This window comes from Oryza brachyantha, chromosome 11 (assembly GCF_000231095.2).
Source record: "Oryza brachyantha chromosome 11, ObraRS2, whole genome shotgun sequence".
Classification (NCBI taxonomy): Eukaryota; Viridiplantae; Streptophyta; class Magnoliopsida; order Poales; family Poaceae; genus Oryza; species Oryza brachyantha.
The window spans coordinates 15,965,901-15,990,537 of record NC_023173.2 but is presented as its reverse complement, the minus strand read 5'-3'; the positions used below and the strand labels follow the sequence as shown (position 1 = coordinate 15,990,537).

Here is a 24,637-nt window from a genome sequence, read left to right as displayed (position 1 = left end):
TTGTGGGGTAATTTTTTCAAAGAAAGACACTCAGAGAAGACAAAACTTTTTTCTGATCATTATTAATCTGTAACAAGTTTGTAACTGAAAAGTTTGATTAGAAGCCAGCAAAACCCCGGGCTACCCACGGCGTTTACCTTGAGATAAAACCCAGAATTAACCTGTTCTTGATAAATGGATGTCTGGCTGCCGTTGTTGAATAATTCAAAACCCAGAGATCAGATATATCATTGACCATACCATACATATCTGGAATAATATCATATGAAAAGAGATCCATGCATGCATAATTAGTCAGCAGTAATCACTCCGCTATTTTGATTTGACAAGAGTTTATTTTTGACCATTCGTCTTTTATCATGATTTGATTTATTACTTAAAACGCTTTAAACCTAACTTATAATTTTACATATTTATAAAAATAAAAATAAATAAGATAAATGATCAAATATAGATCCAAAAGTTTATGGAGTCAAATAAAAAAAATAAAGGGAGTAACCAGTTACAGATGTTGACAAGTCGTTAATTATCCAACTCGTACATACTAAAAATTGACTGAAATTTGTCCGTATATTCAGTATTAGTCAGACTAAATATTTCATGTTCCGGAGAGTATATTAATATTCTTGTGCAGCATGTATTTATGTGTTGAATTAGTCGATAATTTGTGGGAGAGAGGATCATGCATGCAAGAATTGTCGAGGGGACACGAAACCGACAAGGAAAATCGCACGATTTTTTTTTGTTTTTTTGCTCCCAAAACACATTCAAGCTTGGTCTTTGACTTCAATTGCATGGGCCCACCTGTCGGAATAATGGCAGACGATTTGTGCTTGCCAAAGGAAATACGTAGTACAAGTACAGTATAACAATCAGGGGAACTCCAGTATTTTTCACGTTGATTTTTGTTAGAAAAAAAGGCTTAGAATTCCTGCTTTTACAAGGGTAGTATATCCACAGAAGATGGAAACAGATAAGTAGGATTACCCAAACAAATAACACCTCTTAGCATCACAGTTTCTACTTACAAGAGCAATTCTAATGCAAAAAAATACACAAGTATAAAACGACCTATGTTTGAAAACCACGAGTATTTAGGTATAACCTCAGATAGCTATCACCAAACGTTTTTTTTAATCTTATTGACTCTTAATTATTCTCTTGTTAGTCAGAATACACAGATGACTAATCCCTTTTACTCCGATATATTATGCAAAACAGTAAACGAAAGATCGAAAAAACAATAATCTGCGTGGCTGTCAGTTGTCACGTTGCATAGTACACCTACTTGTTTGGGAAGTCCCAAATAAGCCCCCGTTTAGATGGCAAAACCTTTTAGGGGAGATGTCACATCTATGCGTACGGTTATACATTTAAAGTATTAAACGTAGTCTAATTACAAAATAAATTTTAGATTTCACCTAGAAACCGCGAGACGAGTCTTTTGAGTCTAATTAATCCGTCATTAGCACATGTTGGTTACTGTAGCACTTATAACTAATCATATACTAATTAGGCTCAAAAGATTCGTCTCACGATTTTTCCCATAACTATGTAATTAGTTTTAATGTTCATATATATTTAATGCTTTATTTAGGTATTTAAAAATTTGATGTAATGTTTTTGAAAAAAAAATTTTAGGTAAACAGGGCTTAAATACAAGAAACCGGTACCCAGTTCTGACATGACACGGACACGTCATAGATTTGTTGCTGTGCACATGTAGGATTAAGAATCGTGTCAGGTTTTGTCAGAAATAAATGAGGGAGCACTACCTAATTATCGTTGACGCCGCCGCCGTCGATGTTGATCGATCGGTGCACGTCGCCGGCAGCCGCCGACGGCGAACTGCTCCAGCAAGGCCGTATGTCACGTGGGCAACGCCGCCGGCGGTGTGCCCATAGTTCTCCACCTACTACTATCTTGGGTGATGAAAGGCTATAAATCATGTGCCTGTTCTCGAGCCGGTTCAGATTAGTGTATGATTAATTAAATACAAGTTTAAAACATAGAAAATGGATAATTATTTTTTAAAAAATAAAACGGCCGATCAAACTATAAATATAAATATAAATAAGTGGGACGAAGGGAGTAACATATTTTCGTTGTTTATGTAATTTTATGCTGTAGTTAGGCCTGCTTAATTAATACTCAGGTGGTCCAGTGATTAAGCCCAACACAAATCCGTTTGATGCGTTGGCACACATGTTCAATGTGTGTTTTTAATAAATGGTTGTATTTGGATTTTCTTTACAAAATATTTTTTTGCAATATTGTATAAACTGCTTGAATTCAGGATCAAACAGTATAGCAATGACATAATTTAAATAAAATACATGAATCGATCTTAAACTTGGACTGGTGTGTTTATTTTGGTTCACAAACTTGTAACATATGCATTTTGGTTTCTCATTTAGGTTTAATGTATCGCCCGAGACCCGAAGATAGGTGATACACTCGAACACTAATGTATATGTACACAAATGATGAAAAATTTGTATTTAGTCACTTTCACTATAATATGCTCGTAAATCAACTCATACTAGCTATTTTCAAATTGGATTGGAGCAGAATGAGAACTAAAACGGCGGGGGAGTATGACACACCCATCTTATGCATAAGCAGAGAGAAATGGAAAGATAGGTGAATTCAGTTAAACATATTATGGTTCACAGTTATGAAATTTTACGATCAAGCAAGTCCAGAAGTCCTTGGACAGAACGAACAATCAATCATACAAACCAACACACAACTTCACGCTGACACGTGTAGTCATGCATATGCCGCCTTCACTTCTTCTCCGGCTTGCCGCCGGCGTCGCCGCCGAAGCTCTTCTTGCGCTCCTCGATGAAGGTCTTCGACTTCTCGTTGATGTTGGACGGCACCCTCAGGATCGACGGCATCCTCGGCCGGAGCCCCGGCCGCCTCGCCGGCTTCTGCTGCTCCTCCCCTCCGAGCTGGCTCGACGACGCCTGCCTCTTCTTGGACAGCAGCCTCTTCACCGCCGACGACGACGACGCCGCCGCGCCGGCTTCCTCTTTGCCCTCTTCCTTGATCGTCACCGTCTTCCTCACCTTCTTCTCCTGCACCGCCGGCGCCGCCGCCTCTTCAGCCACCGGAGGAATATGACCATGGCCGCCGCCGTCTTCTCCCTCCTCCTGCAAGCTTACTCCTCCTGCACCTCCATTGCTCGCCGCCACCACGTCGGCGCTTCTCTCCTCCACTTCCAGAACGGTGGCCGCGACGCTCTTGTGGCCGTCTTCCTCGTGGACGAACTCGAAGTCCGCCTTCTCGATCTCAATGGCGAACTCGTCGCCGTCGTCTTCCTTCACTCCTCCTCCTCCTCCTCCTACCTCTGCATGGCCGCCATTGCTGCCGCCATTTCTTGGGCCCTCGGTGATGCTCCTCTGCCTGTTCATGGACAGGTTCTTGGCGAGGAACGTCAGGAGCCGGTCACACATGCCGACGGCCCTCGCCGAATCGTCACCACACACATTACCCTTCTCCATTTGCAAAAAAAAAAAAAAAAAAAAAACCGAGCTTTTTTCGGGCGTATTCGCGGGTGTGTGAGTGTTTCGCGTTTCAATTTTCGACGAAGAACATCATGGAGGATGAAACTTTTATAGATTCTTCAGCGAGATGTTTTTGGATCAGAGTGGATAAGGTATCAGAGGAAGGAAGCAGATTGGTATGCAGTGCTGCAGGAGCAAAGAATACATTCGTTTCTTGAAGCTGGGAGCAGTTTGTTTCTGATGGAATGAGGCTTTGGAGGAAAAAAAGGTTCTTTGCATGAGCAGCAGCAAAAGTGTGCAAGATTCTAGCTTGGTTTTGCGTTATGTGGTTTTCTGAAGATCCTTTCGGCAATGAAGGGGGTACAATGGAATCGATTCCAGATGCCACACAGGAGGCAATCTGCTTGGAATGTTGCCAGCCAAAGCAATCCCAATCATCAAATGTGATAATCAGTCTCTTGGAAGATATCTGTGGTTGGCCATTGAAATGGCAAGGATGCTGATTAGCATGACAACATGTCAACATACACTAGAAGAAACAGAAGAAAAAAAAATCATGTTTACACAGGTAAGACATACAAATAGTTGGCTTTTACATTTGTTCATACAAGGGAACCTGTGACATTTTATTCAGTTGCTTTTTACTGGGCCCTGTTTATTTGGTTCATAAGTTCTGAATTACAGTAAACATATGGTAAACTATTTTATTTTTATAGTTCATACAACTTTTTTTTAGCTAAAGAAGCTATGGTATGGTTGCAGCAACTCATGAGCTGATTTTTTTTCTTCTCAATTTTAAGGTTAAAGGCCAGTGCAGAGGTACGACAAGATTGGTCCTGCTCTGCGCCGAGTCCTCTCGCTCACCTTCCACTCCTCAACAAGGATCTTCTTCAACTTGGGGCAGCTTGAGACGACAGTCGCTACTCCGCTGCTGCTCACTCGCCTACAGTATACCATCTGGCATGACTGCAGCTGCGAGCAGCCCCTGACAAGGTGACCTAGACCAACATCAGTGACCTCTGGACAGTGGGACAGCGCGACCTCTTTAAGCTGCGGGCAAGATTCACCAATCTCAGCAAGCGCCGTGTCTCCTACAAGCTGTTGATCGAATAGAGCAAGTTATCAGAAAATGAGGTAAAATGATCACATTGCTACTCACATAATTATGGATGGGTGTATGATGATTGTGTACGAAATAGCTGCAAAATGCTCAAAAATAAACATATTCTGGAGCAGAATCTTCCATAGTGCAGGTCCCAGTCAGAAGCCATGAATTTTGAACATGTATATGTACTATTGTACCGACAATACTGCTGGTACCTTGCACGAAGGCAACTAGACAACTAAATGAAGAGAATATTTGAATGCTGGTTCAAGCATCAGAGATCATGACATACATCATACTAGTGCGAATTATAACCTTATATATAGATTTGGTGTACCTTACAGAGATAATTCTTTTGTTTGTCATATTTTTATCCATAATATTTCTAATTTTACCTCTTTGATCTACATCGACAACAGTGAAGAGACAGACTATTCAAATTATAAAGTCTTTAAGTTCTCTACATACCAAATCCTACAGCTGTATCTAGAATAGTATCAGCATATGTTCTTCAGGTGTTCCTTGGTTAAATGAGCTAATTTTTGTTCTGAATCCTAACTGCATGAACCATAGTAAGCCCTATATATTACAACAAATTTTGGATAATCTTTAACAGAAGAAATTTGGTGTTATAAGTGATATACCCGGAGAACACTTATATCCAAGAAGAATAGATCAGAGCATCCTCTTGCAATGGCAATGAGTCCATTATCAGTAATAAGTTGGCAGCCACACAAGTTCAATTTTTGAAGAGAACAGCCTTCAGCAATTGCAGACAGCCCGGCATCAGATACCCTGGATACGAATTTGCAACAAAGTTTAAAAACTGACATGTCAACAATCTTAGTGATGCATGCAGAACATAAAGTCCCCCAAGGGTGCTTGTTGAAACAAAATGCATAAGGTGAATCTATAGAAATGCCGTAGAACATTTGACAGTGCATGACTAACCAATCTAACTCTGTTTTCTAAACCTATCATGCAACAAAGTAAACAAGAAATATAATGAACTTGCATAAGGGAATGATGTGCATGGGAAAGATAGAAAATAGGGTGGTTAAATGCATGATAATACTTACCTCTCACAAAATTGGAGTGTTAACTCTCTAAGTAATTTACAATTCTCAGCAACAGATATCAATGCTTTGTCTCCAATCTGCAACAAAAAGAACTTCAATCAACTGAAGTAATTTGGGATTTTTCTAATTGCTACTCCTATGTTGAAAGAATAATAAAGATGCTAGTAACCAAATCATGGTGTTCCATCTAACACTTTAATTCTAGAACATGCCCAGTATTATATTTGAGATATTTCAGCATGTAAGCTAGTTTTGCAGAATATCTATGGCAATGTCAAAAGTACCTCATAACCACGCCGTATAGAAAGTTCGGTCAAATTCTTGCAACCTTGAGCTATGTAGCACAAGGCGTCATCACTTATTCTTGAACAGTCGACCAAATAAAGTGACCTGAGAAGGGAACAACCTCTACCAACCTCCAGAAATGCACTGTCCCGAATCCTTGGGCAATAAATAAGAGAGAGCTCCAGAAGACCCCTGCTTTCACCAAAAGGTAAATCATCTACTGTTAGTGCAGCAGAAATATCACTATGATATAGCTAAAAAATGCTAGTGTGGAAAATTACTTTTCATTTTTTTCAAAAGGTGCAAACTAGGGTATCTGACACTCTTGCTGTCTAAATGTAATAAGCATTGATATTATAGTGATTTATGGATCAAGCATCCCACACATTCCTTTTCTTTATCCCCTTCATTCTAAAATACTGCTTCACTTATTTGAACAATAGAACGTTAAATTATGACAGGAGTGACAATCTATAGAGATTTTAAGTAAATAACTTTTAATATATCTAGTTGTCATCAAGAAACATACGGGCACCAACGTCCAATGTGCTCCAGTGCAGCAGTTTCCATATTCTGACAACCATTGATCTTCAGGCGTGCTATTTTTTTGCAGCTACGAGCTACAAATTCAAGGCTTCTATCAGTTAGTAAGTGACAATCATTGAGAATAAGATCTGTGAGATTCTTGCACCCTTTTGCAATAGAAGAAAGGCTCCTGCAATTCCAAAGGAAATAAATAAATAAATAAATAAGAGAACATAAAAAAATAATGAAGCAGCACAAGCTGGAATGCAACAAGAATTAATAGATGGAGGAAATCTACGGCTGCAGAAAACATGATTCAACAGAAAACAAGTGGGGATCTGCAAAATTCCGATGTTCAGCAATTCCAAGAACGCGGTGTACAGAAAAAGAGAATTATGACAACATAAAGGTATATCTATACCCTAGAATATGGCAAACTAGTAGATTAAAAAGTAATTTAAACGCAAATTAATTTCTAAATAAATACGTGGCAGCAAACAAAGTCAGACCATATGCCTCCATAAGATGTAGTAGCATTGATTTAAATTTTCCTTAGTACCTGTCTGTGAATCTTTCGAAGTTGTTAAGTGAAAGACTTTCTAATAATGAACAAAATACACCAATAGCATCTAGGGCCTCATCACCAGCACCCATGCATTGCAGCTTCAAAGTTTTCAGCAAGCGGCATCCCTTAGCAACAGATACTACTCCCTCATTTTTAATATGATCTGATTCCAGTGAAAGGATTTCCAGGTTAGGGCAGTATGATCCAACAGCATGCAGGGATGCATCAGTCATCCAAGCACAAGTCGCAATGCCAAGAGAGACAAGTGATTGTCCACAGTTCTTGATTAGGCCAATCAAGCCTTCATCTGTAGTGCCTTCAACAAAGCGCAAGTTCAAATTACGAAGTAGCTTGCAGCCTTCCCCGATAGCAATAAGTCCTGGATCTCCAATATAGCAAGCCTGCAGAAAAAATGGACTTGAGCCCAAAAATAGGTACCGAGTCTCCGATATATGGGCTTAGACAGTTTTTTTTTTGTACAGAATTAGATACAACAGTCTCTACATCAACAGCCAATTTGGCATGCAGATAAACCACTTCCTCTTAATTAATGAAGACTGCTAATCACGACGAACAATGCTTGTTCCATGGTATTGTGAAGTTTCATATACCACATTACATGTAAATATTACACTGGGCACTCACAGTTAATACAGAGGCATAAATTAGTAAGTCTTTTATAAAACACATTTGAAAGAATTTAAATATGAATATATCATGAAGTAAATAACTGAGCAAAAGCAAAGAAAAGGTCGAATGACATTACCTGAAGATCCAATGAACTCAAGTTCTTACAATTCTCTGATATTCTTACTAGGCCTGTTGAAGTTATGGAAGAACACCATACCAGACTTAGTTTTTCAAGCCCTTTGCAACCCCTCGCAAGATTTGTTAAGCCAACATCAGTCAAACAAGTGCGCTCTGTCTCATTATCATTGCCTGGCTGGTCCAATGGAAATGGGGACATGCGAACTGAGAAACTTGAGCTGCGGGATATCCTCCTACGGCGCCCAGAAGGAGTAATGGTATACATCTGTATTGAAATATATATTTTCAGTGCATCAGTGCAAAGGCTATGTTAACCTAGTGCGAGAATTGAGATTTCTATTAAAGAACTGAACTGCTTATAACGGCACAACGCCAGAAAATATCAGTTCATGTATATTGCAGCATACTCATCAATCCCTAATAATCTATTGGACTAACAAATTTTTCAAACTAATCATATGCAAAACTCACACACTACTTATTTGTGCGCAGCTGTATGAAATATGCAAATGCAGATCGCATAAAACTATTTACAAATGGATAGTACAATTCAACCCCCATGAGAATTATCAGTTGTCACAATGCTAAATTCAGCATAAGAGAAAAGCAGATGTACCAGGTCCCAACCGATCACACTAAGTTCGCAACAGTAAAAAATCGAAATTTGCCCCCAATTGCTCTACAAATCCACGACAGATTCAAACCTTCTCCCAAAAATTCTACATCTCCTCACAATCCCGATGCAAAACATCTCTAAAAACATCGACATTTCCCGCAATCCGCGTACCGAACCACACAAGCAAGGATGCAGATCGAGGGGGACCCACCGGGCGGCGCGATCTAGCGGTGGCACAGACGTTGCCGGCGGCGCCGGTCCCGACGCTGAGGCGCTCGTCCACCGAGACCTCGACGAGCGCCGGGAACCGGTCGGCGACGAGGCGGAGCACCTCGTCGGCGCGGGCCCCAGACGCCGCGAGCTTGGCGGAGCGGCGGGTGGCGCGGTCGACGCGGCGCCAGCGGCGGCAGACGAGCGCGCACGCGTCGAGGTCCCGCTTCGCGCCCCCGACGCGGCGGAGCACCTCGTCGAGGATCTCGTCGGGCAGGAGGAGGTTGATCAGGTCGGCGCCCCGCATCTCTTCGCCTCCCCCCGCCAAACACACACACACAGCCGCCGCCGCCGCCGCCGCCGGCGCCGCGGAGATCGCCGGAGATAAGGTTGGGGAGAGGAGCGGGGTGGGTTGTGAATTGCGAGGACTTGGAGGGGGCAAGATGTAACAAGTGCCGCGAAAGGGGAATGCGTTGCGTGCTCCCGCGAATTTATGCGGCGTTGTTTTTGTCATTTCACCCTCGTACTTTTTATGTTTTATATAAACAAATTCTTAAGAAAACCTTTTGTTTTGTTTTGTTTTGGTGCTACCTCCGATTTTTTTACACAGTTAACTTGTATGTTTTGTCTTATTTATTTTTTTCAAAAGTTATTAATCATTTTGTTATATTTTTTTATATTGTTAGGGATACTTTAAGCATGATTTATAATTTTATATTTGAATAAAATTTTTAATAAGATAAATGGTCATAAGTTCAAAAGGGAACAACGTTAAAATAAAGAAAAACAAGGGAGTACTTTTACGAGTACTATTTATTTCATAGCACATATTTTACTTACTTAGTTTCTCTATTTTTAATATATAATGGCGCTGACTTTCAAAATGGTATAACTATTTTTTGTTTAACAATTAAATACATATGAAAAATCAAAGTCATACTTGAAATTTCTTTAAAAATAAAAAAATCAAAAAAAAAATAAACGATACTTATGTGCTTCATTTAATAACGTGAATGGTCAAATGTTATGTCAAAAGTTAATATTGTTGTGTATTAAAGTATCTATAAACATATTATAAATACAATCACTTATATACACTCATAGACACTCACCACTGTAAACACACAAACATTGCCCCATGAGTAACTTCCATATGAATAATATCCTATAAACACATCCCAGACACAAGAGCACCTTATGCCCCTATAAACACCTATTAGAGACCAGCTGACCAATTGAACTTTGCTTAGTTTAGAAATACTAATTATTTTATAAAACAAATGGTCATGAAACCTTTTTTTATTCAGGTATAGTAATTAAGATTTGGTTTGTAGTACTAGAGGTTTTAGACTTGTCATGAATTAGAAAACTATGCAATTTTTTGTCGTATAATTATTTCTTCCTTATAATACAAATATAGAAATAGTCGTTCTTTATAATATTATTATATGTATAAGATAAGTGAACTTCACGTGCTCCATAAGGGATAAAGTGACTTGTGGTTTGGAACTTGTTTACTTTTTATAAAGAACTTTATAGGTAAACACCGGTAACACTAAGGAATTTAACTATCTATTGCAAAGTTTTACATTTGTCCCTATACTTTTGCTATTAGAGAGAATATCATCCTTAATTTTTACCCTCTAACCTACATGACACACATGATGTGTTGATGACCAATATAGAAGGTAAGGACAAAATGTCCCTTGGCCCATGCTCCCACCATTCCCCTCTCCTCTGCCTCTCTTTCTCCACATGACCATTGCATTGAGGTTTCGGCAATCTACATGCGCTACAATCGTACACATGTTAACACTATAGCATAATTTAGTAATACAAATAAAACATATTATAAATTCTTTCAAATGCAATCATATAAACCAAACATTCAAAGTTGTTTGTCTGTCAAGCATTCGTTAATATGATTATTTAAACAAACTCTAACAAAATAGCAACAAACTACAAGTTAATAGTGACTATTGTAGCTTTGCATAATTAATTATAGGTTGGACCACATATAATTACAAACTTTCAAGTTTGGATCTTGATGGTAATTGTAGATGCAGAACTTACAAGCCCAAGTTTATACACTAATTTTAGAAACATTGCAACAACAAAATTGATGTGCTAATTTCTAAATCGCTACAATATCAAGTTCACACATTGTACGGATAATTTTAATTAAATAATTTATTTATATTATCTAGTATTAACATAAAATTTAAACTATATAAAACTAGATTTAATGAAAGGTACTTTATACATATATGAGTTACATCCCATACAACTTTCGTCTTCTTACAATAAAGGAAATTTTGTTGACATTTGTATATACGAAATTAACAAAATAATTGTGAAACTCTCAAATAACATGTAATTCAAAGTGTAAATTTTTTATAGTTTTTTAAAAAATTCATTGTGTCTTCTTATATTAAATAAAAAAAGATATTTAAATTAAATATTAAATGATCATATAATACAAAGAAAAAAATTAGCGCATGAGTTCTTTGTATTTTAGAAAAATACATGATAGTTTTTAACAAAGTAAAATTGCTAATGATGTTTCCATTAGTTGTTTTTCCCCTCCGTTGCTATCAGGAGGTGCATATCTTTCGACGATTAAAAAATATTCCACACTTGTTCATCACTTAACAGATCAATTAATTCAACTATTTCACATAAAAGGACAGCGCTAACAAAATATTTCTAAAACCTAAATACTCATTCCTATTTAATACATATTTTTCTGATGTTATTGTTAGTAATCTGACTATGTTGATGTCCAACAATAGTACTCTCAAGCCTTTATCTATCTTATGATTAGGACAACGTAAGTGTTGAACATAAAACTTCACTGTGGTGGTATCGTTGCTAACCGATACGGGCTAAAAAGCCCGACCAAACAGGCCCTAAGGTGTAAGAATTACCATGGAAGTGAACCATGCCGAATTCATTTTTATATTGACTTTTTTATTTTACTGTTTAGTGCGATCTGGTTGGTAAATATTACATGGTTCAAATTTCTATAGAATTAGGAAAGGTTGTGCAATTGCCGTGTGATAACATTATTTTTTTTCTTGTGGAGAAATATTTTATATGTAATATGTTATAATAAGGTAAGATAATTTTATCCCATAAGCTTAGGGAGTGTACAGAACAAACAGTAATAGTAGATTCCTAAAATAAGAAGTAGCAACTAGTAAGGTATGAAGCACCAGATGTAATTGGAATTTGGAGTTTTGATCTTGAAGGTGTAAATGCTTAAAGAAATTTATCCAGCTGGTTTGCCCGAGTGGTTAAGGGGGAAGACTTAAGATCTTCTGCACATGAGTGCGCGTGGGTTCGAACCCCACAGCCAGCAAATTACTAATTTTTTCATTTAATCTACTGATAGTCTGCATTTTTTTTAATTTGCATTTGTTTTCATTTAATCTACTGACAGTCTGCATTCGTGTTTTAATTGAATCTACTGAAAATTATTTCCTTTACGTTCACATTCATGTTTTCATTCCGTGTACTAAAAATTTTATTTTAACTATCATAATGCTTGTGTTGTAATAGGAAAAAAAATTTAAATAATGTGCTTGTGTGTTGTAAAGGATTTTTTTTCTAGTCTGTATTCAATTTTTTTATTGAATCTACTGAAAAATTTAATTTCCAGTCTGCATTCATGTTTTCAAACCCCACAACCAGCATTTTTTTTCAATATGAACTTCCTGTGCGTTGTAACAGGAAATTTTTCCCAATGTGTATTCATGTTTTCGAACTCCGCAGCCAGCAAAAAATATTTTTGCCTAAAAAAAGCAAAATATTTTTTTATTTTTTTTCTAGTCTACATTCACGTTTTCACTGAACCTACCGAAATTTTCATTTTCAGTCTGCATGAATGTTTTCAAACCCCAAAGGCATGAAAATATTTTTAGTTTTTTTTCCAGTCAACATCTTTTTGTTTCTGTTTACTCTTATAGGCCAAAATTTGAATTTTTGACCTTAAATTTAGATTAATTTAGATTTAATTTTAAGATTTTTACCAAGTTTATTTTCCAATATTTACTTTTATATTGCTAAGAATACATATATATTTTTATTTATAAAATTATTTTTTATTTATAAATATGCCATTGAAAATCCAAATAATCACCCCGGTAATTTTAGAGTCTAACCTTTCTCACATCTCATTTGCCGCTGAGAAAGAACAATAATTCTCTGCTTTCTCATCACCGGCCAGAATGGATGAGATTGCGTGACGAAGCATTACTTAGCGCCCGTTTGTTTCCTGGATTTTTTTAAGTACCTGTCACGTCGTTGAATGTTTGAACACTAATTAGTATTAAATTTAGACTATTAATAAAACTCATCGACTATTTCGCGACAAACCTATTGAGCCTAATTAGTCTATAATTAGCGAATATGATGCTACCGTAAACATTTGCTAATCGTGGATTGATCATTAGGCTTAAAAAAATTGTCAAATGAAATAGCCTTTATTTATGCAATTAGTTTTGTTATCAGTTTATATTTAATACTATAAATTAACGTCCAAACATCAAATGTGACAAGAAAAAAAATCTCTACATATAAACAACCGCTTAACTTCCTGAGTACATCGGCTCTCTCACCCACCCCTTTCTCTCCTCACAGCATGCATCTAGATCTACCTTTGCTCTACAGTGGTGAATGGTAGTGTGAGCTTGGTGCCACTGAAATACTGGATCCAAGTAAGAAAGAAGTTGACCATATAAGCAGTTTACCCGTCAGACTGGATGAACAACCTAGATAGGCAGCAGGTGAGCTCAGGGTTCACAAGACCAAGATTATTACGATAATCGCACGTATCGTCGAGATATGGTAGCGGTTTTGGCGAGACCATTGCACAAATATCGTCCTGATTTAAAATTTTTGAAAAACATTAGTAAAAAAAATCCAAAAATCATGGTAATAGTTATGTTTATCCAAGACTTAGTGGTGAAAAAAAATTCAAAAACAAGACATGAATCAATTAAAAAAGATTAAAAGGTGAGAAAAATAAAAATCTCACTGTTCCTGAGGCCCAATATGGCTTGATGATGAGGAATTCAAAATCGTAGCGAACCGTGCGATAATCATATAAATCCGTGTGATTATCATGATTGAAACTATGATTATTATTGTATTCAAAACCGTGAGATTATCATGATCGAAGCCATGATTATTGTCATTTTCAAAATTGCCATGATAATTGCACCAAACCGTGCGATAATTGTGTCAAACCGTACGTCCAAAACTGTGACGATTTTTTTGAATTTTGAGTTTTGAATCCGCACGATTTTTTAACAATAATCACGATTACAGTCGCTCCGCCCATGACCGGATTTATCCCCTCCGTGGTAAATGAAACCCTGGTGAGCTTGATCCTTGATCGTGGTTTGTGGTGAACCTGAACTTGTGCTGTCTTTTTCTTTATGCTTATGCTTATAAGATTTTAAAACTCAAATTTAGAGTTAAGTTTTTCATCGTATTTTATTTTCTAATCATTGTTTTTAGATCACTAAGCATGTAAATGTAAAAGTTTTACTTATAAATAGGCTCATCCCCTTTATGTTTAATTTTACAAAACAATAAGGTTAGAGCACGGATACGGAAAGCACATCGATGGGTACGAGGGAAAGTAGCCAAATGTGGATATGTGTGTCACTGTGTGACCCATATGACCCACCATGGGACGGATGATTGGAAAAATAAATCTATACTGATAAGATTTACTCTCTTTGTCTCTCTAGATATTTAACTAACGTCCTTGTCTTTTTTTTATACACGTTTGACTATTTGTTTTATTCAAAAAAATTTATATAATTATTAATTATTTTTATATCATTTCATTTATTGTTAAATATACTTTTGTGAATATATATAACTTTACATATTTTATAAAAAATTTAAATAAAACGAACGGTCAAACATACGTCAAAAAAGTCAACGGCATCAAATATTTAAGCACGGAGCCAGTATTATGAAACCGCTTAATCGGACGTTGTAGTGAACGACCTATAGGTTTCTAAGATTGCAGGTGGATCCTGCATGTTAGGTAACTATGGATATAACAAGCAACGCTAAAACATGTAACTCTGCGAGAGAGTGATTTTTTATAAAATTTACTCAATATCAGCCATTAACTGACATGTGACTATGTGATACCGACCTGGAATCTCAGGACCCTATACATTGTTCACAACATCAGAACCCGTAGTTTCAGAATATTTGATTACAGAAACATCGAAATGCAGAAAATGTACTACTTAATTACCAACCACCATCACCTATCAACAAGATGTCTGTTGAAGGTTCCTGAGATTGCAGATATATGGGTTCCACATCTCAATTATCGGTGAATACTAAAGCCTATAATTTTGTGATAATAGGTAAACTAAATTTAAATTTGCGTGATGATAGGTACATTATTTTTTTAGTTTTGCGAGAAAAGTAGTTAAATCTGTTGTTTTGTGAGAGAAGCGACGAAATACATGTAGTTTTGTGATCATAGTTACACTAAGGCCATGTTCGGCCCTCCTCTTAGTTAACTTATCTCTCTCGTTTTTCACGCGTACGCTTCCCAAACTGCTAAACGGTGTATTTTTTACAGAAATTTTTTTAGGAAAGTTGTTTCAAAAATCATACTAATCTATTTTATATTTTTAATAATTAATAATTAATTAATCATGTACTAATATATTACTACGTTTTCCGCGCCGGTGTAACTTACCGGCGCTCAAATGAACGCGGCCTAAATCTGTAGTTTTACAATAGAATAGGCAAAATACATGTAGTTTTGTAAAATTTTCTCTACTTCTTTTAACCATAGTTTTATATGTTTATAAATTATACAAATTATTTTATTACTATTAAGTTGATTTTTTTATTTTTCTAAGTTGTATTTTTACAAACACACTTTTGGCTTTTCATTTTTAATTCTGAATTTGCATTTCTAGTTGGATTATATTTTTTTTATTTTTGATTAATATGAGTTTTTTTAACGCGTGAGAGTGAACGTACAACCGTGGGCTCTTTTCCTATTACTTCATTAATAAAATAGATGAGTGTATTATATTAAAACTTGTCGATGTTTTTTTATTGGTAACAATAAAGAAGGTAGCACATGAGACTATGAGACCGAAAGTACGATGACACACCAAGAACAGGGATTACCTAGGTTCGGGATCTTAAAGATGAGATAATACTCTACTCCTACGTATCTTTTGATTAATTGTCTAAAACCCTATAATAGGTGCACAGTGAGAACAATGCGCAATCCGTTGGACCGTGGTTCTTGAGAGACCCCTACATCCCCTTATATACTAAGGGATAGGGTTATAAGAGATGCGTACCTAATCAATTACAGCTAAACATTTATCATATCTAAACTAATTGTGCTATGGGAATCTGTACATAGAAAACTAAGGCTTGTCATATACCTAGTCAGGCACAACCTGGTTGTTACGTTTACAACTTTATTTACAACTCAGAGCTCCTTTATAGATATAGACATATAGTACACGAGTATAACTCGTATTTTCTTTTACGCAAGTGGCTGGCCGGAGCTCTGCCTTTTCATTAAGAGGGAAAAATTGGGATTATCCCTGTATCCCACAAAACTATATTGTAATTATGATGTAACTTATTATATATTTCTATCCCTTTCTATCCCATAATAAGCGTATTTTTAGAATTTGAATTTATCCAACAAAATGCGTAAATTTCTATCCATTTTACTTCTAGATATTTCTCATTCTATACAATCCCCTAATTTAATGAGAGAAATTTAATTAAGTCATTTCTTCTTGTTACTAATTTGGCTCTAAGGGTAGAAATACACTTATAATAAGCGGTATACAATATACCAAAACATGAGTACGCCCGTTGGCTAGTTACTTAGAGCAAGTTCAATAGTATAGCCAACTACTAACTTCAATTTAGCTATAGTCAATCTAATAATCAATTCATACGATAGTTACCTACAAAGCATTAATACATGGTCCCACATATCATACCCACGCTGCGTCTCGAAGTCCGTGCTGCAGCTGGCTATAAATTAGTAGCTCACTACTCTCTCTCCTCTATTATCTCTTTAAAATATGTTTATAGTTTGCTTATAGCCTGCTATTGTACATGCTCTTGCAATTATATTTTAATGATATAAGAGATGACAGAAAATAAACAGTGGGCTACAGATCTGTAGTCAGCTGCAGCACAGACTCCAAGACACAGTGTGTGTATGACATGTGAGATATAGTAGTATATGTTTTGTAGCTAACTATTGTATGAATTGACTATTAGATTTGCTATAGATGAATTGGGGCCGGTAGTTAGCTATACTCTAAGCAACCACCTCTCGTAGGTCGTGGGTTCGAAATTAAAAGGTTTCAGTAATCCCGAGAGAGGATATGCACATAAAGTTTCTGCCAGCACTACATCCCGGCAAGGAGCCAATGGTTGGGCGGTAAAGCAAGTTGACCAGCATAGTCAAGAGAAAAAACTAGTTCGGAATAATAAGTGTTCAACTTAACATGACAATTACGGAGCCGTTGGCATTGTTTGGGTCAATGGTCAATGGAATCTGATGTGCGCTTCTTCCATCCGTTCCAAAATTGGAAAAAATATATAATTGTTTAATAATGATTAATGTTAAGAAAAACTGGGTTACTCACTTTAATACAAACGAGGAGGAATGTATTAGCTGGAAGGATATTGAGGAAAGATTGATGTGTTAAGTAGTACCACAAATAGCACCATTTGCTTATATTTTTTTGATAAGATTTATATACCAGAAATTTTTATGTTTTGTGAGAGAGAGAAGTTTGCAAGAAACCAAGCAGATACAAGTTGGAGTAATAATTCAGTGACTTGAAGTGCCATGTAGATAATTTAATGTCCTAGCAGACAGAAGACTATGTTCGTTTGCAAATGGAGAAGAAATAAATAAAACATCAATTGCACTTGTGTGCAAGGAGCTAGCAATGCTGCACTTGCTGCTGGATCTTCACCATGAAAGTGAAACGAGCTTATGCTCGATAACGGGGAGAGGGAATGGTGAAGCTGAGGCGGGTATGGGAGGTGTGGGGGGAGTGGGAAATCCGCGTGCTTGTCCTGACCAGCCTGTCCCTTCAGGTGTTCCTCCTCCTCGCCGGCGGCCTGCGCAAGCGCAGAGCCGATTGGTGGCTGCGCATGCCGCTCTGGCTCGCCTACCTCCTCGCCGACTACGTCGCCGTCTACGCGCTGGGCAAAATGTCCCAGAGCGAGAGGCTCTGCGACGGCGGCTCACTCGATGCTGCTGCAGGCGAGGTGCACCTCCTCGTCTTCTGGGCCCCGTTCCTCATCCTCCATCTCGGCGGGCAGGACACCATCACCGCCTTCGCCGTTGAGGACAACGAGCTCTGGCTGCGCCACTTCCTGAGCCTGCTGTCGCAGGTCGCGCTCGCCGGATACGTCTACTGGAAATCGCGGCCCGGCGCCCGGCTCGTGATCCCGGCGATAATCATGTTCGTCGCAGGGATCACCAAGTACGGCGAGCGGACACTGGCGCTCCGGGCGGCGAGCATGGGCTGCCTGCGCAGCTCCATGCTCACGCCTCCCGATCCGGGGCCGAACTACGCCAAATTCGTGGAGGAGTGCCAGTCGAGGACGGACGCCGGGCTGGTCGCCCAGATCGTCATCGTGCAGGAGCGGCCTCCGCACGACGACCGCCATGTCGAAGTCGAGCGAGAGGAGTACGGTGACCTCGTGCACAGCGCGCACAGGTTCTTTCACACCTTCCGCCGCCTCTTCGTCGACCTCATCCTCAGCTTCCAGGACCGGATCGACAGCCTCGCCTTCTTCCGGAGACTGGAGATGGAGCAGGCGTACAAGGTGGTGGAGATCGAGCTGGTGCTCATGTACGAGTGCCTCCACTCCAAGGCCCTCGTGATTCATGGCCGCCTCGGCCGCGGCCTGCGCCTCTTCACCCTGGCCGCGCCTGTCGTGTCACTCGTCCTCTTCAACCGCGCGTTGGGCGACATGCGAGGCTACAGCTACAGCTACAAGCAGCAGGTTGACATCAACATCTCCTTCGTGCTCCTGGGAGGAGCCATCTTCTTGGAGGCATACGCGATCCTGCTGATCGCCGTCTCCTCCTGGACCTACACCGACATGCGCGGCAGAGAGGTGCTCCGGCCCTTGGCGGCGGCGGTGTTCCGGCTGATCAGCCTGTTCCAGCCGGAGAAGCGGCCCAGGTGGTCGAACAAGATGTCGCAGTACAGCCTGATCAGCTACTGCCTCAAGGACAGGTCCCTCTGGTGCAAGAAAGCCATGGAGTGGCTGGAGTGGAGGTGGAATTTCCGCGTGAAGACGGCGTGGGACAGCTGGAGGTACACGACGTGCATCGCCGTGTCTGAGCAGCTCAAGGGCCACGTCTTCGAACAGATCAAGAGCAAGGCGAGCAGCATCAGCAAGGATCCCAAGAGCTACCGGAAGGTCGGCGAGCACCGTGGCCAGTGGGCGCTCCAGCGCAAGGGCCTCTACCAGAAGTTGGGCTGGAGCGTCGACTGCGAGTTCGACGAGAGCATCCTCCTCTGGCACATCGCCACGGAACTCTGCTTCTACGCCATTAATGATCCGCCGGAGAAAGACGATGACGACGGATGCTGCAGCTGCTCATCTTCCATTTCCAAGCGCCTCCGATGGGGATGCCTCTGCAGCTCCAGCTCGGGCCCTGCTGCCGGCGACAACAACGACGACGATCATGGCACCGCATCACCACGCGGAGAGTCGGATAATCTGGTGACGGTGAGCAGGCAAATATCGAACTACATGCTGTTCCTCCTGGTCATGCGCCCGTTCATGATGACGGCGAGCATCGGGCAGATCCGCTTCGGCGACACCTGCGCGGAGGCCAAGAACTTCTTCCGGCGAGGAGACGACGACGAGACCAGAGACGAGAAGGGGTGCGCCGGCAGCCTCACGGCCGTGGACACGTCGATCGCAGAGCCACGGGACGTGAAGGGGGACAGGAGCAAGTCGGTGCTCTTCCAGGCGTGCAAGCTCGCGAAGCAGCTCAGGGAGCTGGAGGGCATCACGGATGTCACAAGGTGGCAGCTCATCGCCGGCGTGTGGGTGGAGATGCTGTGCCATGCGGCCGGAAAGTGCAGCGGCAGTGCCCACGCAAGGCAGCTCAGCCAGGGGGGCGAACTGCTCACCGTGGTGTGGCTGCTCATGGCGCACTTCGGCGTGGGCGACCAGTATAGGGTGGAGTCTGGCCATGCCAGGTCCAAGCTCATTGTTGATATCTGACAGCAGTTTACCCCTTTCATTAGCTCGCTATTAAAATTTACAAAGATTTCACGGTGTTTACGACTTTACTAGATGAGATTTACTTCAGTCTAACAAAAAATAACAAAAAGTATCTCGACGTACCGATACCTCGCGGTACCAAATCGTTTCTGATCGTTTGATCTAACAACGCACATCCTACCTAGCAGCTAGATCTAATGGTGAAAAACGATTTGGTATCTTGAGATACTGGTACCTTGAGATACTTTTTATTGGACCGGAGCAAATCTCTTACGAGATATATGAGTTATGCGAAGATAGTGCAAAATTAGTTGTTAATTTGTAAGAGACAAGATGCGAAAAGTAATTTTTATAATTGACGACAATGGTTTAATTATAAAGGTAGTTTAGGTCAGTTGTGTTTTGTGTGAACAAAAGTACAAGTACTTGGCATATTTTGATAGGAGACACGATTGCACGTGTGTGCGTTCGTTCGTCGGTAGAGGACCATGCTCATCACCAGATAAAGTGGGCGCGCTGGCTGATGGGCTCGCTAGAGAAAGGAGGTGGCTGTAGGGGGTAGGGGCCCGCCGCACGGAGCGATGTTGCTGGTCCTGAAGATCTTTTATTTGTCTTTTTATACGAGCGTTATTTAAGATTTCTTGGTGGATTTGATTAAGCAAAAACATAACCAATCGATGAAAAAATTTATCCAAAAGAGTTAAGTTAAATAAGAAATCATGAAGACCATATAATGGCAGAATAATTATATCTATTTAGGCGGTGTTTGGTTTTTTAGTTCTAGGACTAATTTGTCCTCGGACTAAAATCTTTAGTCTCTACTGTTTGTTTAGAGGGACTAAAATAGACTAAAAGTGCATCATATATGGAAATTCTGGTTTGTGGGCAAGTGTGAAAGGAAGTTTTAGTCCCAATAAGTTCCTATGGAAGGGACTAATAGACTAATATAATTTTAGTCACTTTAGTCCCTCCTGTTTGGGTTTTTAGGGACTAAAGGATTAGTTACCTGAATCAAACAAGGGCCTTAGTAAATTTTCTTTATTTTTATTTTTAGTAAGTTTTGTCTCATATCCGTTTAGTACTTCGTTTCCTTTTGGGTCTAGGGTTAGAGTTAGAGCCCAAATAAAACTTGTGTGTTTCCTTTTATCTTATAGGAAATATATATTGTGTCCAATATAGAATAGTACTCATACATGAGTATAAATATGTACTCCTGAGGTCCTTATAAAATCATCTACATTTACACAAATCCAATACAAATTTCAGCATTGTTGTAACATACTAGAAATTTTAGGGTAAAATTTTGCGAAAATGTTTTAAGTTGGCGTCCTTTGTTTTTTGTCAAGTCGCAGCTCTTAAGTCAATTCAATTCCATCCTTTTATATTTTCCTATCAGTCCAGTTTATCTAAATCTTCGTCATCAATTTAAATTCATCCGTAGTTAACTATTACCTGATCCCAATTGATCCAAGAGTCCAACACCGATGTAAGATCTTTTACAATTATCCGTTACCAAGCCCTAGCCACCAAAATTTCCGTGTTCACAAATATTCATGTCCAAATTTACACCGATATCCAAAAATTCCAATTTTATTCATTTAATTTTGGTTTCATCCAAATCTCATCCAAGTTCCATATTGAATCTCTACTTGTACTACTATCCAAACTCCGAAATCTCTATATTTGTCTTTTATTTAAAGGTATGCCAAATTTTCCAAATCCATTGCAAACACTGAAACCCCCAAGTTTATCCATCTTGCAATTCCGTCGATCTTGTGCAATGTTTCGTTCGCCATCAAAATTATTCTAAAATTCCTAAAATTATCTCCATTTTTGTTCTGGGCCGAAATCAATCCGGCCCATTTCTCTCTAGCCCGGCCCAGGACAGCCCACTCCCTCTTCACCGCCTCTCGCCTCGGCCGCTGATTTCAGCGAGGCAGAGAGCAGCCGACGTTGTCGTCGTCATCCTCTCGCCGCCACCGCGCTGCTTCGTGTCGTCCATGCGACGGGCACACATCTCCTGAGCCAAACCGACTTTAGTGAAACCGACCTCCACCTCTTCTCCTCTCTGTTCGAGCTTCTCGAACTCAAGTCTACGACCGCCACATTATTCTCTATCCATTCCTCTCTCCTGTCCATCTCGCCGGCCGCGGCCAATGGCGAGCAAGGTCGCTGAGGCCTGCTCCTTTCTTCCCCTGAAACTACACTGACTCCCACGGCTGGAATCGCCGCTCGTCGTCTCGGCCAAACCGAAGCTAAGGTTTTGACCACCGGCGCTATTCCGCGAAATTCGTAGCTCTTTCTGCTCCACCCCAAAAATCAAAGGTAAAAGTGGATTCACCATTATCACTCATGTGTTTTCCCCTCTTGTTCCTTTGCGATTTCGCTGCCAAAACTTCGACAGTGCCACCATCGATGCCGCTGCTCTGTTCGCCGCCGCCAGCCGCACGGCGCCCCGCCACCTCGTGCCGCCCCGCGCCCATTCTTTGGTGTAGCTATCACCTACTCCCTTTATTAGTTCTCACTGGATGTCATGCCCCAGCCGAAGCTTGCCGGAGCGCCACCACCATGGCAGCCACCGCCGCCTGGCTCTGTCTTCTCTGTTTGGCCTCCACGGCGCACGTTGCGCCGCCGTTCCCGGCCATCCCGGCCTCAGCCGAGCCCACATCCGACTCCGCCTCACTCCCCTGAAACTTTCCCGTCCGTTTCCCTTGCCAACCGCCGTCTCCCTTCACCAGAGCGCCGCCGCCATGGCCACACCTTTGCCTAGATCCAACCCGACGTGAACAACTTGTTACACTGCTCTTCCGCCTCTAACAACTACAAAAATGGAATCCCCTCACCGTGAAACGCGTTCTCCACCGGAGCTCGCTGGTTCATCCTTCTCTCTCCTCCCGGTCCAAACCATTGTGGCCATGTTCTTGTTGTTTCCCCTATCCCCAGTGCCAGCCGCTGCTTCCTGTGGGAGAGCCATCCTACGGGACGCGTTGTGCCGTGGCTATCGTCGCCGTTCCATCACTCGGACGCCGGCGCCCTTGCTCTCCTCTTCTCTGTACTCACGTAACAGCCAGGGAGGAAGATGAACAGTGCTAGGCATGCACTGTTCCCATTTGACTCAGTCCAACCAGAACTCAATTGACTTGAGCCCATATAAAACCAATTCAATTCAATAAGTTATCTGATCGGTTCAGCCACTTTCCAACCAAATTCATTTGGGTTTTCTCTTGTATTTTGTACCACCCAGTCCTAGGTTGCAACAGCCATTCCCATGCCCTTGCACAGAACCTACAAACGAATGTACAGCTTCCCAAATCAATTCAAATATCGATCTGCCTTCGGTTTAGCTCTCAATAAATATAATTTCTTTCATTTTTCCATTACATTTTGAAGTATCAAAACCTTGTAGACAATCATCCATTCACATCATATTAAACACTGGCCCAAAACCAAGCTATATATCTTTTTGAACCACTCCACATTTTAGTTCAATCCTTTTTCCAAAAGAAAATAATTTCGGAAATTATTTATTCTCTAGTTGAATTGGTTCATTGATCCTTTGATCTCCAATTTCAAATCCGAGACCTATTCCAGACTCCTTGAATCCAATGGTGTCAATTTCGTCACCATCCGAAACTCCGAAGTTGCAGCCCTAATTTTGATCCTAGGGTTTACTATTCACTAATACCGGTGAAACATTTAAAATCAATTTAACATTTGACTCGGTGTATTATTATTTGGTTAGCCACTCTACTATACTGAATAATTATGCAGTCAAATCCGGAGGTTATCCTAACATATCGACGATGTTTGAAGTGTCGATTTCATAACATTTCTTTTGACCAAACCTCATTTAATTCCTAAATTCTTTTGTTCTTATACGTTAAACCATACACAAATCAAGTTATTGACACAGTTAATCTTGTTTCCAATTTAATCGTGTATAACCATTCACCGACTATAAACCCATTTATATTCTTTTATGTGTATCTGTTCATGACAATATTTTGGGTTAAACACTAAGTCTGCTCGGTGTTTCGGTGTTTAACACATGAAACCACCCACTCGTCTTATAGAGCCACATATGATCATAGCATGATCATCCCATCCCACTCTAGCCTCCACTGTTATCATTTGCAATTATAAGCCCTAAGTCTAACCGAACCTTTAACCCTAATCTTATTCTTCGCAACAACCAAAGCCTATTTAAATCCATCCATCCTTCAGTTTATTGTGATATCTTTTAAACTGTTACATGACCGTGATATCATAACTCATACATTAACCCGCTATCAGCCTCCTTCTGAATCCAAGTTTATGTTATTCTCGCAAAATAACCTCATTTGACTTATCATCTTCTCTTTCAACCCATTAAACCATAGCCTTTTCCATATATAGTCTAAACTCTCATTCATATTCAATGGCTTAATAAATTCTAACATTTATCAGCCATTATCTATCTATATTCTTGTTTTATTCGAATCAACTCTTGCCTCGAGTTATACTCGATCTTTATTATGTGGTATTTAAATCAATCTTGTATTATGCGAAGCCACATAAAATCATAGCACAATCATGTGGTCTCTCTCACTTCTAATCCATATCACACATCATTTCAACTCAAATCATAATCGTCCGGTATACATCCTAATCCTAGATCAGTCTAAAAAGCCTTCC

At 40.0% G+C, this 24,637-nt stretch overlaps 3 protein-coding genes and 1 non-coding gene across 4 annotated transcripts; 2 read left to right on the top strand and 2 right to left on the bottom strand.

The window, feature by feature from the left end:
- Window positions 1-2,533: 2,533 nt before the first annotated feature.
- On the bottom strand, window positions 2,534-3,538 carry LOC102705204. The gene has a single exon (XM_040529071.1). It carries the CDS (start codon window positions 3,507-3,509, stop codon window positions 2,790-2,792), a length of 720 nt encoding a protein of 239 aa, XP_040385005.1. The 5' UTR covers window positions 3,510-3,538; the 3' UTR covers window positions 2,534-2,789.
- Window positions 3,539-4,088: 550 nt separating this feature from the next.
- On the bottom strand, window positions 4,089-9,081 carry LOC102704927 (F-box/LRR-repeat protein 4-like). The gene is made up of 8 exons (XM_040528939.1): window positions 8,667-9,081; window positions 7,838-8,104; window positions 7,066-7,472; window positions 6,511-6,696; window positions 5,981-6,173; window positions 5,697-5,773; window positions 5,262-5,412; window positions 4,089-4,610 (listed from the first exon to the last, which is right to left on the bottom strand). Exons 1-8 carry the CDS (start codon window positions 8,970-8,972, stop codon window positions 4,314-4,316), a joined length of 1,884 nt encoding a protein of 627 aa, XP_040384873.1. The 5' UTR covers window positions 8,973-9,081; the 3' UTR covers window positions 4,089-4,313.
- Window positions 9,082-11,943: 2,862 nt separating this feature from the next.
- TRNAL-UAA lies at window positions 11,944-12,026 on the top strand. The gene has a single exon. It is a non-coding gene; the product is annotated as a tRNA-Leu (tRNA).
- Window positions 12,027-17,722: 5,696 nt separating this feature from the next.
- Window positions 17,723-19,982, top strand: LOC102709120. Its single transcript, XM_006663010.2, has one exon. It carries the CDS (start codon window positions 17,726-17,728, stop codon window positions 19,961-19,963), a length of 2,238 nt encoding a protein of 745 aa, XP_006663073.1. The 5' UTR covers window positions 17,723-17,725; the 3' UTR covers window positions 19,964-19,982.
- Window positions 19,983-24,637: the final 4,655 nt, after the last annotated feature.

Excerpts from the sequence above, each read along its gene's own strand:
- LOC102705204 (XM_040529071.1), bottom strand. The coding sequence starts at position 3,509 with ATGGAGAAGGGTAATGTGTGTGGTGACGATTCGGCGAGGGCCGTCGGC.
- LOC102704927 (XM_040528939.1), bottom strand. The coding sequence starts at position 8,972 with ATGCGGGGCGCCGACCTGATCAACCTCCTCCTGCCCGACGAGATCCTC. Across the intron at positions 5,413-5,696 it reads ACACTCCAATTTTGTGAGAG|GGTATCTGATGCCGGGCTGT; the intron begins GTAAGTATTATC and ends ATTCGTATCCAG. Across the intron at positions 4,611-5,261 it reads TGGATATAAGTGTTCTCCGG|CTTGTAGGAGACACGGCGCT; the intron begins GTATATCACTTA and ends TTCGATCAACAG.
- LOC102709120 (XM_006663010.2), top strand. The coding sequence starts at position 17,726 with ATGGTGAAGCTGAGGCGGGTATGGGAGGTGTGGGGGGAGTGGGAAATC.